This window comes from Belonocnema kinseyi, chromosome 2 (assembly GCF_010883055.1).
Source record: "Belonocnema kinseyi isolate 2016_QV_RU_SX_M_011 chromosome 2, B_treatae_v1, whole genome shotgun sequence".
Taxonomy (NCBI): domain Eukaryota; kingdom Metazoa; phylum Arthropoda; class Insecta; order Hymenoptera; family Cynipidae; genus Belonocnema; species Belonocnema kinseyi.
The window spans coordinates 27,481,834-27,496,680 of record NC_046658.1 but is presented as its reverse complement, the minus strand read 5'-3'; the positions used below and the strand labels follow the sequence as shown (position 1 = coordinate 27,496,680).

At 36.0% G+C, this 14,847-nt stretch overlaps 1 protein-coding gene across 14 annotated transcripts in view; it reads right to left on the bottom strand.

The window, feature by feature from the left end:
* Nucleotides 1-14,847, bottom strand: part of LOC117166986 (extracellular sulfatase SULF-1 homolog) — a 554,052-nt gene that overhangs the window by 468,540 nt on the left and 70,665 nt on the right. For 9 of the 14 annotated variants that reach the window (XR_004466341.1, XM_033351506.1, XM_033351496.1 and 6 more), the window contains exon 1: nt 7,408-7,500. The exons of 4 other annotated variants lie outside the window; for them this stretch is intronic. Coding sequence is in view for 9 of the 10 variants with exons in the window: in XM_033351506.1 (XP_033207397.1) it covers nt 7,408-7,418 (11 nt within the window). In the remaining variant the exon portion in view is untranslated. Of the gene's footprint in view, nt 1-7,407; nt 7,501-14,847 lie in introns of those variants that run through there. One more of the 14 variants, XM_033351505.1, reaches the window with a different exon arrangement.

The following is a 14,847-nucleotide window of genomic DNA, read 5'->3' as shown; positions in this document are numbered from 1 at the left end:
TTTAAGAAAAATGTAAAAGTAACATTATTAACAGTTTTTAATTATCGCAGAGTTTCGATATTTATTCACAATTACATTAATTTATTTAGAAATGCAAGTATTAAACTATTTAATAATTGTAAAATAATTATTTTCTTGCACTCATAGTGGTAAAAGAAACCTAAATTAAAACTAGGGGTTTTGCCATACCCTAGTTTACAGTTCGGAGAAATCTATGTCCGCCAATTTTGATTACATATATATCTATAAATGCATCAAATTCGCCAAAAAGACTATGGTTTAAGTTTAAGTTAAAGTTTTTACATGCAAAATAATAACCGACAACGGGAAGATCGGGCGTCGCAGAGTTGGCGCCAATATTTCAAGACTCGCCGCTCTTCACAAAAATGACTCACGCCTCTAATGCAAAAGCGAAAATCGTGTCACCGCCCTGATAATACTAGTTTTATAAGGAGGATATGTGACATAATGGAAATTTATGTATCTGCAAGACCAAGTAGGTTTACGGAACCAGTTAGTGAAAATGTTACCATTAATATTGGAGATTTGTACATCTAGGAAGGAAATACTTTTCTAATGCTCATATTCAATAGTGAATCGTAATCTGTAATTATAGTTATTAAACAATTCCTTAAATTTTTCAATTTGATGGTGGGGTAGAGAAGAAGGAATGTCGTCGACATATCTATAGAAAAAAGTGGAGCAAAATTCTGGTTTTGAGAGAGAATATCTTGCTCTAAGGATTCCATTACTAAATCAGATACTGCGGCATAGATGGGAGAACCCATAGGTACGCCATATGTCTGTTTATAGAATTTTCCTTGAAAAGTGCAATAAGCATTCTCCAAACAGAATTTTAACAATCGTATAAAAATTTTCGTAAGGTAATTTAATATGATGTTTGATTAAGTTCCATTTGTTTTTTACGGCATCAAGAACGAGATCGTGTGGAATGTTAGTGAAAATTGATTTTACGTCAAGACTGAAAAATTCATATCCATCAGGAACTGTAAATTTAGTAACCTATTCCACAAAGTTCCAGCTATCTTTAACATGTCAAGAAGTATTACCTAAAACCGCCTTAATAGAATTTGCTAGGTATTTTGAGACGTAGTATAAAGGCGATCCTATAAATGATATTACTAGACGTTATGGACAATCCATTTTATGGATCTTTGGAAGTCCATAGTATTTCGGAGCAAAACCACTAGTACATTTCAAGATCCTAACGGATTCTATATTAAGTATACTAAGTAGGAAGAACTCATCAATTATTTTGTTAAGTTCCAATTGTATTTGCCTAGTAGGATCTCTATTGAGTAATTTATATGTAGATGTGTCATTTAACAGAGATTAGGATTCATTGGTATATTCTGCATTATCTAAAAGAACGGTTACATTTCCTTTATCAGCTGTAGTAACAATGATGTGTTTGTGTTTAGATGAGAATTCTTTAGTTTCGATGGCCAATTGTGTGAAATGAGATTTAAAATTATCATGATTTTTATTGGCAAGAAAACGTTGTAAATTGAAAGCTAATTCAGATCTAAATTCATCCTTATTATTATTCTCTATAAGATGTATATTAACTTCAGTATTTCACAAGGTATCTTTTACAAATGAGTTGTTATATGGTAAAGAAAAGTTTTTCCCTAGATTTAGGTAATATTCCACGTTGTTCGGTAACCTCGTTTTTCTTTTGTTGATAATCCAAGCGGGATTGATAACATACTTACTCTGACCATAGTAGCGAAATTTTAGCCATTCTAGTTTTTTGGTTGAGGCAGAGATGAGTACCTTGCCCAAATTAGAGAGCCTTTGTAGTTGAGAGTTAAAAAGGCTGTGCATTCATTTGGAAATTTTTGTTCTATTTCGTTTATGATTAAATTTCTATGTAAGTCAAATTCTTTCTGTATTTTACTAATGCTTCTGTTAATATCTTTGATACTAAAATTTAGGATATTGACGTGACTTCTTAGAATTGTTTTGTTGAATTCTTTTTGACTTTCTAAGTTATTAAATTGAAATGGTCTATACCCTTGATTAAGAATGTTTGCAGGAATATACCCTTCATTTTTATATTTTACGAAAAATCTAAGTTGGTTCTTAAGTTTTTGTAACCGTATTCCATTCAGTTAGTATGCCCAATCGTGTAAATCAGCGATTCCGAAACTTTTTTCGCTCTTTCTGGGGAGCGGTAGGATCGCCACCCTCAAATTTTTTTCGTAATACTTAAACTCAAGGGGGGACACTTGACAGCCTGTGATGCGGGCATGTGCTGGCTTGTCGCGCTCGACCTTCCCATTGTAAAAAAATAAGAGCACATTAGGAAAAATAGAAAATTTAGTAAAATATTCATTAGCGAATTTTAATAAGCAGCCTTAGATTTGCTGGATTTTTAGGAGAACATTAGAAAAAGATAGAAAGAAATCGTTCAATAACTTCAAAAGTTATTGCACTTTTGTTACGCTGCAAAGTGGTCCAGTAATGTATTTTCTTGAACAAATTTAGTGAAAACATTAACCGATTTTTATTAACTTTTTTTCCATATTTCTAAAATTATATCACGAAATTGATTCAGCTCATTTAAATTTAATTATGTCATACCTTTATAACTTCAGTTATTGTAACAGGTCTCAATCTCAGAACAATGAAAGACATTCATGCTAGGTCAACAAAAGTAGTCCCATGCTCACAACGGGGACCCTACCTTGGAGCCTACCGAGCTAGCCGGCCAACTGGTCAATTTATTGAAATTATGTTTCAGAGATTCTCAGTACATATTTGGTAGGCGTTTCGACTGTACGTCGACAGACCTCATCAGTATAAAATATTTCTTTCTACGAAATTTTGCACCTGTGTGATCAAAATACATAATTTGCTGAATCTATTGTTAATGCTTATTGCAATTTTCAAGGAAAAGTCTATAAACAGACATGTGGCGTACCTATGGGTTCTGCCATCTCTGCCGCAGTATCTGATTTTGCAATGAAATCCTTAGAACAAGATATTCTTTCTCAAAACCAGAATTTTTCTCCACTTTTTTCTATAGATATGTCGACGACATTCTTTTTTGTCTATCCCACAATCAAATTGAAGCATTTAAAGAATTATTTAATAACTATCATTACAGATTACAATTCTCTATTAAATATGAGCATGAGAGAAGTATTTCTTTCCTAGATACACAGATCTCCAATATTAATGGTAAAATTTACACGAACTGGTTCCGTAAACAAACTTGGTCTGGCAGATACACAAATTTTCATTGTATCACATATGATCCTTATAAAACTAGTATTATCAACAATTTAGTCGACAGAGCTATTAAATTTTCCCACGTCTCTTTCCACCATACAAATTTAGAAATTGTTTCTCACACACTTAAAACTAATGGTTTCCCTGAAAAACTTGTTAACAAGTTAATAGCACAAAGAGTTACTAAAACTCTTATGTCTAGCCAGAATAATGAAGACAACTTAAACAGTAATTTGAACTTAGATGGTTCTATTGTTTTACCTTATAATCCAGAATTCTCCAAAAATTATACAAAAAACATAACATAAAAATTATTTTCAAACCTGTTAAAGACCCCTTCAGTTTGTTCAAAACTCAAAAAGATCCAATTCCGAAAAATAAAATTACTAACGTAATACAGAAATTAACATGCTTAGATTGTGAGCAATGTTATATTGGCGAAACCAAGTGGTATATCGATGTAAGATTAAAGGAACACATGAGAGATTACAATAACAATAGACTCAACACTGCTCTTTCAAAACATGCAACTTTAAATAAACACTCAATTGATTTTGAAAACTTTAATATTCTAGCTAAAGAAGCATAGCACTTCAAATGTATGTTTATGGAAATGTTTTATAATGTCGCTATGTATGTCCCCTTTTAAGTCTTTACGTCTACAAATTATGTATTTTGATCATACAGGTGCAAAATTTCGCAGAAAGAAATATTTTATAATAATGAGGACTGTCGGTGTATAGTCGAAACGTGTACCAAGTATGTACTGAGAATCTTTCAGACATAATTTCAATAAATTGACCAGTAATTGACTGACAGTTTGACTTCCATCCACAAGAATAATCAGGGCAGTTTGGAAACTAAGATGGCAAAACCCCTAGTTTTAATTTAGGTTTCTTTTATCAATATTAGTGCAAGAAAATCATTATTTTACAACTATAATAGAGTTTAATACTTGCATTTATTGTTAAATTAATGTAATAGTACATCAATGTGGAGACTTTGCGATAATTAAAAACTGTTATTAATGTTACTTTAACATTTTTTAAAGATAGTAAGGGTCTTAAAATATTTTTTAAATTTCTAAAACTTCTAAAACTAATTTTATACACTATTAAAATAATCTAAGAGTTCGGCAACAACAAGAATATATCAAAATTTAAAAATCAATGTATACATGAAACCCTCAGAGCCATTCGATTATTGTATGTTAAAGGGAATCGGTGTAAACAAATCGTAATATTAACCGCTATAACCGTTCCATCAGGAGCTAAAACTTCCTATTTCCAAATTATCTGATCCTTTAAAAAGTTATCTTCACACACTAAATGTCCAGGTTTAATAATAAAATCGATGTCTTTAGTGCACATTTAATTAATATGTCCATATTTTTATTAAATTTTTTAACAAATAAATTACTAAATGTTCAGTAAACTTATTAGCTTTAATACTGATAATATTTTAGTGGGATTAAGTTCCCGCCTCACACTCTGGAAGTCTCCGCGGCCCATACGGTGAACACTAGCCTCTCAAGAGAGTTGTTTATCTCCGGAAAGTCGTGGGACCAGTACCTCTGAAGAAAAAGGTTTTCTGTAAGTACTTAAGGCTGTTATTCTTGGTGGTTCGGAACCCACATTGAACTGTAGGTGCCCTTCCCACCACCACGTAAGTGTGTGTGTGGGGGTGTGTAAAGGAATAGGGAAGAAGGTACAAGAAAAATGCAAGTCTTTAGGGGTTGTTCCGAAAGTATTAAGCAAGGTTTAATTATTTTGATAAATATTGTAAAATAAGAATCTACTGATACGTATATTTATAAAATCGTGTCACTTTTAAAATAGTAGGAAGGGTAACATAAATGATAGCGCGAGGAATATTTTCTCATATGTTTAGTTTCTCGCTCTGTAAGATGATAAAATGCTTTAATCTCAAATTCAATGATACTTATTTGACCATAAAAAATGTATATATTTTAAGTTGCTTTAATTCACATTTATTGATAGGTGTTTTCTAAGAAGGAATAAAATGACTGCGATTGCGTGAATGAAATGATACATGATATCGGCTTTCGAGAAATGCCGGCCTTTGATGTAAAGCGGCAAGACCTGTGCTAGACGTGGCGAATCTAATGTTTAAAAACAGCGTTGAAATTAAAAACCGCGTTCGCCCGCCAACGTTGATTCGTAGAATAAGCTGTTTATCGAGTTGGCAAAAATAACTTTAGTTCGCGACTTATCATTTATTACTGCGGTGAATTTATACTCAAAATTTTTATTTCTGCGTTACATTTTTAGGAATGTTCTAAGCCAAGCGTTGGTTAATCATAAATAGTTTAAGAAATCTTGCTATTGTAAAAGAGGCTATAACAAATTTGAAAACTTATTATTTAACTTTAATTTGGCAAATGAATTAGAATTTTAGATGTTTTGATTTGTCGTCATGCTGGGTCTCCGGGTGCATGGAAAAATCCATGTACTATCGGCCAATTTTACGTGCACAGTTCGCTGTGGCCGTGATAACCTGGGAAAAGCAAAAGCTTTTCTTAGTAGCAGGGTAAATTGACTAACCTGCACGGATCAACATATACGTTTACACAAACACACAGACGCACTTACTTCCATATACAATCTTATATTCTCGCGCTCGCATATTCTTTTCCTTTCTCTCTTTCTCCTTCTCTCCCTCTATCTCTATCAGTCTTTTACTCCGCGCTATACTCGCATGATTGTCCCTCTATCTTACATCGCCGTCCACCCTTCTCCATCTTCACCTCTCCTTCTTAGCCTGCCCCACTTCACACTTGCCCATTACACATGTCACATACACCTAGGACAAGATCCGTGGCCGTGAGGCCTGGGACCAAGCTGCTCGCGAATTTTTAGCATATGCTGGATTAGAGATTGATGGGGTTAAGCAGAGGGGAAATTGAGTAGAGGGAGAAGAGATGCGAAATTTTAAAAGATTGCGCTCACTCATTAGCGGGGTCTTTTTTGTTCTGGCACCTTGACGAGGTACGTAGGCACAACTCGCGACTAATTAATTGTACTCTGATTTTTTTCCGTTCTTTGTATTTAGTTTAATTTCGGCACAGCGTTTAACAGTATTGGATTTTATTATTTCTTGTACATTCAGTCAAATTTTGGCACATCGTTTAAAGTTAATAACATTTTGTAAACATAGATTTTTTATCATCTTTTTATAGTGAATTAAAGGAAACCAATTTTGATTCTAAATCAGTGTTCTTAATAATGAAAAATACATTATCCCAGTTCCTGTTTAATTTAGGGGACACATTAGAAGCTTTTACTACTGATCATATGTTTACTATCTTAACGATTAATACATTATAATAAATATTAAAAATTATAATTTTTATAATTTCTTGCATATTTTAATTATAATGTATTAAGACATTAAAATCATTCAAGTCATTAAAAATAGAAAAACTATTATTTATATTAACATTTTATAACTTTGAGTTTATTTGTTTTAAACCTTAAAGACGTAATCTTTATATTTTACCATTCTACTCTGCTTGAAAATTTGAAACCTTAAAAAACATTTCCAGTGTATTTAAGGTCTATTTTTTAATCCTCGATATTTTTATAATCCGAAAAACAGTTAATCTTGGCTTAATTCAAGCTTAACGTTTTTAAAATATACAAATATGTTCGTGTGGCGTAGAGGACCCTGCGTTTAGCTGCTGTTCCGGAAGGGAAAGGGAAGTTTTTTCTTGAGGAGAATGCAGAGGAATGTGCCGTAATGAATTCCTATGTCTATCCTCGTCGTGCGACTCGTATTCGGTCTCGAGCATATTGCTGTGCTTAGAAAGTTTTTCTATATATTTGAGGGAACATTGATAAGGTCAGCCATTATAGGGATATTGATGGAAGAGTTATCACTAAAATGATCTTCACAATCGTTACCGCTCTCCTCTGTAGAGTATGAGATTTTACTTCGATATATATTAAAATCCAGCGCGGCTTAAAAAATGTATCTAATTTCACAATACAAATAAACCTGTGTGTAATGTATAGAGACGCGTGTGAACCGAAAAAATTACTTCCTCGCCGAGCCGCTGATCACTCTTATTATTACGGACAAAAAAATACTTATCATTAACTATTCTTCGTCTATCTTGCTATTACTTACAGTAATTGCATTTTGTAGTTTTTCAGCCGTGGTCTTTGTATTGTACAGCTAAGTAGTCGTGGGTTTTTGTGTCGACGCTATCGGTGGTGTCTGCGTGTAGACAGAAATTCCAATTGGTGCTAGCTTGGCTAGGTGACGTTTCCCCTTTTCGAGGACTCTTAACCTCAGGACTACCACCTAGAATTACTTCATTCACTCTAATTGTTGTCAAATTAAAACTTGATGGCGAATATATAGCCAAAAATATATAGCCAAAAATGTGACGGCGTGGGGTTTCAAAATAGAATTTCTCTATTAGAACACAATCACTTACATTTACACCAAACATCTAATTAATATTAATTTATTATATCATTCCGGGGGTTTGGGCTCGGTAGAACTAAACACACGGAATAGAGTTTTAGCACGTTATTTCTAAGATGCGGTCGGAGTAGAACTGACACCCCGAGCCTAGACGTTGCATGTAGAGAGCTCGCTTAAGGGCCAGATTAAGGGCAGCAGTGGGACAAAGACCCATCTAAAAAGGTGTAAAGGCTGTGAGGCAACGGCACGTCTTACATACGATCGCTCATGGATATGAGAGAGGATACAACTCCGCAACAAATGAGTCACTCTGATTCAGAATCTTTTAATCATTTGTCGACACCTGGAATCAAAAACAAACTGGTCTAAGCGGAAATCTCTATGTTCTCTGAGAATGATAAGCCTTAGTTAAATAAACCAGGACAATCTGAGACATCGATACAAAAATCTGACTTATCGAAGGCAGCTAATAGAAATTCAGTACAAAAAGATAATGATTCTTTGTTCACTATGGAAGGTGAGGATATTTATAATATAAATTCACTGTTCCTTTCTGCTAGCGCGATAAAAATAAACATTCCTACCTCTTATGAGATTGAATCTAGAGATGATAGGGGTAAGAGGGAGCAAGCAATAAAATAAGAAATAAAACCACTTCAAACTAAGAAAATCTGGATACTCGTACTTAAGCCGCAAAATAAAAAGACCATTGACTGTAAATGGGTATTTACCGTAAAAAATTATGAACGTGTTATTCCAGTGCCATATAAGGACTGACCTGTGGCAAAAGGTTTTCGGCAACAATATTTAAATGATTCGAAAACTTTTGCATCTGTAGCAAGAAAATCCACTTTTCGGATAATATTAGCACTTGCAAACCAATTTAATTTGTTGGTACGACACATGGATGTTAAGACAGCTTTTTTAAATAGTATATTAAAAGAAGAGGTTTTAAAAACCCACTGAAGGTATAAAAGTTAAAAATGACCAGGTATGTAAATTAAAAAGGGAATTGTATGAACTGAAACAATCAGCTCCATGCTAGTTTCAAATATTTGATAAAATATTAAAATAAATTCAATTTTAAAAATTCAGAAGTTTATCGATGCTTCTATTTTCTGGACAAAGGTCGCATTAATGAAAACATCTATTTGATACTGTATGTTGATGATTTAGTAATAGGTACAGGTAATAAAATCACACTGGAAAATTTAAAAGTATATCTAATGAAACAGTTTCATATGGATCTGGTAACAAGACGCACGTATTCCTATGGATTTTGGGGCGCTGAATTCAAATTCGGTATCAAAAATCACCCATCACGTCATGGTTGAGCCATAACCTCAAACAATGACGGAAAATCATGCACTGAGGCAAATAAATTTCAAAATAATGCCAGTGATGCAAATTTTCACTCCAAAAACATGTCGACAACTGTGCAGGATTAACCCTTGCCTGATATCAACTTATTTAACATAACTTTACCCAACAGAACCTGACCTCACCTAACCTGAATTAACAGAAATTTATTGAGGTACACGTAAAGCTCTGGAAGCATATTTTCCCAGTAGAAAATGTGTGCTACATCGAATGGGTCAACTCGAATCTAGCCTAGAAATAAATCTAACCTAGCCTAACCTAACCTCACGAAACACAATTAAACTGATTGCGTTGTCCCGTTGAGTTTACGGAACCGTTTCATTCAGCTTTGGCTTAACCTACATAGAGGTTTAACCTATCCTAACCTAACAAAACCTGACCTAACCTAACCGATTACACTGTCAACCCTGTTAATTGATACAAACATTGTCAGGTTAATTGAAATGGGGTAAATTCTACTTGTAGTTCTAAGTTTCTTCAAATGAGTAATGTGCGTCTACATTTTTAACCACCTGTTTTACAATGCAATGAATTTTATTGTGTTACAACGGGAACACTTAAGTTTTGTTGCGTTAAGCAAAATTTCGTTAGGTTCTGTTAAGTTAGATTCATTTTTAGGTGAAGATCGAGTTAACCTATTAAATATAGCACACATTTAAGACTGAGAGCCGTACGCTTACATAGCTACACGTGTGGTTAAATTTCATTTGGCTAGGTTAGGTTAGGTCAGGTTTTGTTAGGTTAGGATAGGTTAAACCTCTATATAGGTTAAGCCGGAGCTGAATGAAACGGTACCGCAAACACAACGGGACAAAACAATGAGTTTAATTGTGTTACGTGAAGTTAAGTTAGGTTAGATTAGGTTAGATCAGGTTTTTTTAGGTTAGGATAGGTTTGACCTCTTTGCAGGTTAAGCCCAAGCTGATTCAAACGGTACCGCAAACAGAACGGGACAACACAATCAGTTTAATTGTGTTTCGTGAGGTTAGGTTAGGTTAGATGTATGTCTAGGTTAGGCTCGAGTTGATCCATTCGATGTAGCACACATTTGCTACTGGGAAAATATGCTTCCAGAGCTTTTAGTGTAGTTCAATAAATTTCTGTTAATTCAGGTTAGGTGAGGTCAGGTTCTGTTGGGTAAAGTTATGTTAAATAAGTTGATATCAGGCAAGGGTTGATCCTTCACAGTTGTCGACATGTTTTTGAAGTGAAAATTTGCATCACTGGCATTATTTTTAAATTTATTTGCCTCAGTCTTGTTACCAGATTCGCACACTTTTTTTTGTGTGGCTGTGTAATCAATAGACCAACGTTTTGAGGATATCAGTTTATTATAAGAAATAATAATAAGTAAAGATTGACGGCTCCACCCGCGTAATTAATTCTTTCAAATTAATCAACATTAAACTGAAAGTTGCACATTCGTAACGCTCAATCGCACGGAACCTGTGTTCGCTCGAGTTGCGGATACCGGACTGCCTCTCGTTCAACTCGCGCACACAGATACTTCCTACTTTGTTGTAGCAGGTACAAAGGCCCGAATCCGTAAGCGTCTGTTTGGCGCTAACATTCGGTCATCCTTTCAAAACTCCTCCTCAAGATATTAAACAAAAATCGAAATAACATATGTTATGTACAAAAATATAATAGATTCACTTACTTAAAACAAAATTTTAGAAACGCTTTGGTACACGTCTCGTGCACTTAGGACGTTTTAACTCGATTTCGCTGTTTACACTCGTTTCATTTACAACGTCGGATTCTAATGCGGTCTCATACGTTTTTAGAAACGAAGGTTTTAATTAGCACGTCGTTCGTCATCTGACGATGATTCATCGGAACTTAAATTGACGTATCGCTCAGGGTCTTTGCATTCAGGTGCTCGCCAAATTTGTAATTGAGTGACATGAGCCGTTGAGGCATATCGTCGGCTTTTTTGATCAGTTTTGAAGGTCGGCGACACCGTACTTGTCTCCGGGTAACACCGCTGTTACGACTAAGGGCTCCCGAGATTTAGGTTGGAATTTTGTAGATTCCCCGGTTTGTTCTGGGACGTTTTTCATGAATACGACGTCCCCTTTTTCATACTTTATTTTTATTGAACGGTTAGTCATATCGCTTTTTATATTTCGCCTGCTCAGATTGAATATTTTCGCGCGCGCTTTCTTGCAGCTTATTAGGATTGGTATAATGAACATCTTCGCCTATTGTTAAGTTACGCAATTCCCCTTCGTCGTGTCGATTAACGAAACCGTATAACAATTCGAAAGGGCTTTTTCCCATGTTCTTATTTTGGGACTCATTGAGCTTACGCTGTACCTCTTTAAGGTGTTTATCCCAGTCATTTCCCCTCTCTGTTTGCAAAGATGCTTGCATGGCTGTAATTAAGGTTACGTTAACTCGTTCGACTAAGCCTAGACACAGATGTGACGACAGGACCTACATGGTCGATATGTACAAAGGCGAATTGACATAATACTTCATGGCTGGAAAATAGTAAAATTCGCTCATTTTGACCACAGTTCGGTCGCCAGCCATATGACCCTTCAAATCGTAAAAACGAATTGTTATGCTTTTTCGCATCATATCAGGTACAACATATAACATATTATCATTAACGCGCTTATACAATATACCATTCTTACACTCGTAGCCATTTATTTCACTAATTTCATGATTGCTTCGTTCCCTTTTTGGTTTCTCTAAAATTAAACGATTCCTCTGCAGTCGCTCATCTGAATATTGACACATGATGATTTCCTCTTCCGGGCTTATAAGAGTGAATATTTCAGAAGAACATTCTGTATCACATTTAACATTTTCTCGCACGCCAGTGCACGACTCAATGAGTCGACATGTAGCACTTTCTCGCACGGGCGGTAAGCGATATCGAATTCATAATCTGTCAAACGATTATTCCATCGTACAACTTGCGGATTTTTAGTTTTCTGTGTATTTAAATACAACAAGGCTTCACAGTCAGTTACAACTTTAAAAGGGATATTGATCAACAACGTTCGCAATCCAGTGACCGCTCAGGTAATTGCTAACAGTTCTAGTTTGCTGGAATGATCATTCTTTTCTGGATAGCTAGTACGTCTGCTAATAGCATATAGGTAATTCCACTTTGAATCATTGGACTTTTGAAGCAGTGTAGCAGCCAAGCCTTTCGCGCTAGCGTTCGTGTGAAGCTTAGTGTCGTGTTTAGAAGAAAACAGTAACAAAACTGGGTGACTCGCCATTTTAGAACGCAACTGGTCGAAAGCTTTCTTTTCGCGTTCCGCCCCCTTAAATTTTCCGCCTCCCTTTTGTAGATGATATAACGGACCGGCAATTTTCGCGAACTTATAAATGAATCACCTGAAGAACCCAGCTAAACCAAGAAAACGTCGAACCGTGTGCACATCTTTTGGCCCCGAAAATTCCAAAATAGCTTTTAATTTCTCACGTCCCTCTTCAAAACCTTTTTGCGATAAGTCAAAACCTAAATACGTTATTTTCGATGCCAAAAAGCGAAAGTTTTTAAAGTTAATAGTTAATCCTGCTTTCGATAAAGCTTCGAGTACTAGAATTATCCGCGGTATAAAATCAGGCCACGAATTTCCTGGAATGAGGATATCATCCAAATAAAACATTACTCGTTCACGCAACGGACCTAGTACTTTGTGCATTAGCTTGGAAAAATAAAAAGGTGCAGTTTGAGCACTCGCTTCTTTAGTCAAAGAGACTTTCATGTACCCCTGAGCTAAGTCCAAACTAATAAACATATTGCTATCTCCCAAGAAAGCTAAATGATCATCCAAGTCCGTTAATGGGAAATTCATACGAACCGTTTATTTAGCTTTCGGTAATCGAGTACCAACCGCGGTGCCCCGTTCCTCTTACGAACCAATAACAAAGGACTTGCATACGTCGAGTTTGTTTCCGTTGCAAATGCTAGATCTTTATAATTTTGTACAATTTCTTTAATCTCTGACCTTTCTAAATCGCTCGCTCGATACGGCTTACCAAAAGGAAGAGTACTACCCTCTTTTCTTTAACATTCATTGGAATTAAATCCATACAACCTATTTTGCTCAAATCGCACGCAATTACATTTCGATATTTATTTAAAACAAAATATCGTCGCAATCTTCTTTCGTTGGTTGCTGCTCAAAGATGACGTCGTCGACGGTGATGGGTAGTCTCAGCTTTGTTGATACGTCTAAAAGTGACAATCGAGTTGCCTCTCCGCAAAAGAACATCGGTGCCATTTTTCAAAGGCTGCACTTTTTCACAAAAATTAATAACAGGCACTTGCATTTCGTCATTTTTGCCAGCCACTACTACTAGCAATCAAACTGATCGTGGCGGCAAATTTACATCACTCACTGCACTAAACTTTTTCATCAGCACATCACCTTTCTTGAAGTAGTCTACTGTCGGTGCGTCGGTGAAGGTTCTGCCAATGAACATATCCATCTTTTGGAACTTATCCGGAACGACATGAATCCGTACATCTTGCACCATTACAACATCTACAGTTATATCTATAATTATATATCTACTTGATCGAAATGAATAGTGGTGCGGTCCCCAAATTTTTAAAGTAACACTTGAGTCATGAATTTTTAGGTTAGTTTTAAGAGCTCTAGACTTTCTAATATTGCATTCAGAGCTGAGACTGTCAATTTTAGCTTTTGAAGTACCTACTTTGTTCGTACAATGGCGCTGCGTGTGTTCTTTCCCACCACACTTACGACAAGAAAGTTATCGTGTTGTTTCAGAACAATTTCTTGAGATGTGTGCATAGCGGTTACAATTGTAGCGTTTTCGTTTTTGAGTGATGGTCGAGGTTCTGATGTACTCCAAGCCGCTCTTTTCTCGATTGCTTTCTGGTTCCGTCCTGTTGTGTCTGCCCCACCTCCTGTTACCCGCTGATGTGAAGACTGGTTTGGTTTCGTTACGTCCGCCTTGCTCGTCTTTGCAGATCCATCGCGTTACATGTGTGTTTGGACCATAGACTCACAAGCACTTATTCTTTTATGTCAGCTAATTCCAAACCGAGATTGACTCACAATTTCACTTAAGAATAAAAGTACGTTCTCACAGATTCGCTTTTGCTTTGAACGCGTTCGGACATTTTTTTTCCACTTCGCGACTTTGCTTTCTTCATATTTTTGCAGTTTTAAGCGCGAAACTGTCCGGCCAGTAGTGAAGAGATTTCATGTTGTTTGCTGTGAGAATCCAATCCCTGGCGCGCGTAGTCTCTAATTCTCTATTGAAGTCCTCGAGGCTCTTGCTTGGGTCCGGCATAATGTTGTACTTCGGAACTGTTTCAGGCCATCCTCTAACAATGTAAATATGGTTTGCTCCCAAGTAGAATTAGATGTCAGTCGCGTGGCACATTGACGAGGAATTGGCAACCCTGCTTGATCTTTAAACAAATCTCCACGCATGTGGATTTCATTTTGGGTCTGCCCTTAAAGACGTTCGGGTGAAGTTCGAACTAAATGGAGGGATCTTCGGGCGTTTTCGCCTGGTCATCTGTCCTCGGGTCTATTCGGCGTTCCTTTCAAATATGTCTTCGTCCATCTTCCTCGTCCTCGTCCTCTTACAGACCCTGGCGTAATTCCTAGGATTGTTACAACCATTGCTCACATTATGGAAAAAGTGTACATTTCAACACTGACTCGCCGCTCGTCGGTGTGTAGAAGAAGAAGGCGATGTTGCGCGCGCAGGCTTCTCTCTCGCTCTCCCAGGAATGATTCGGGCCGA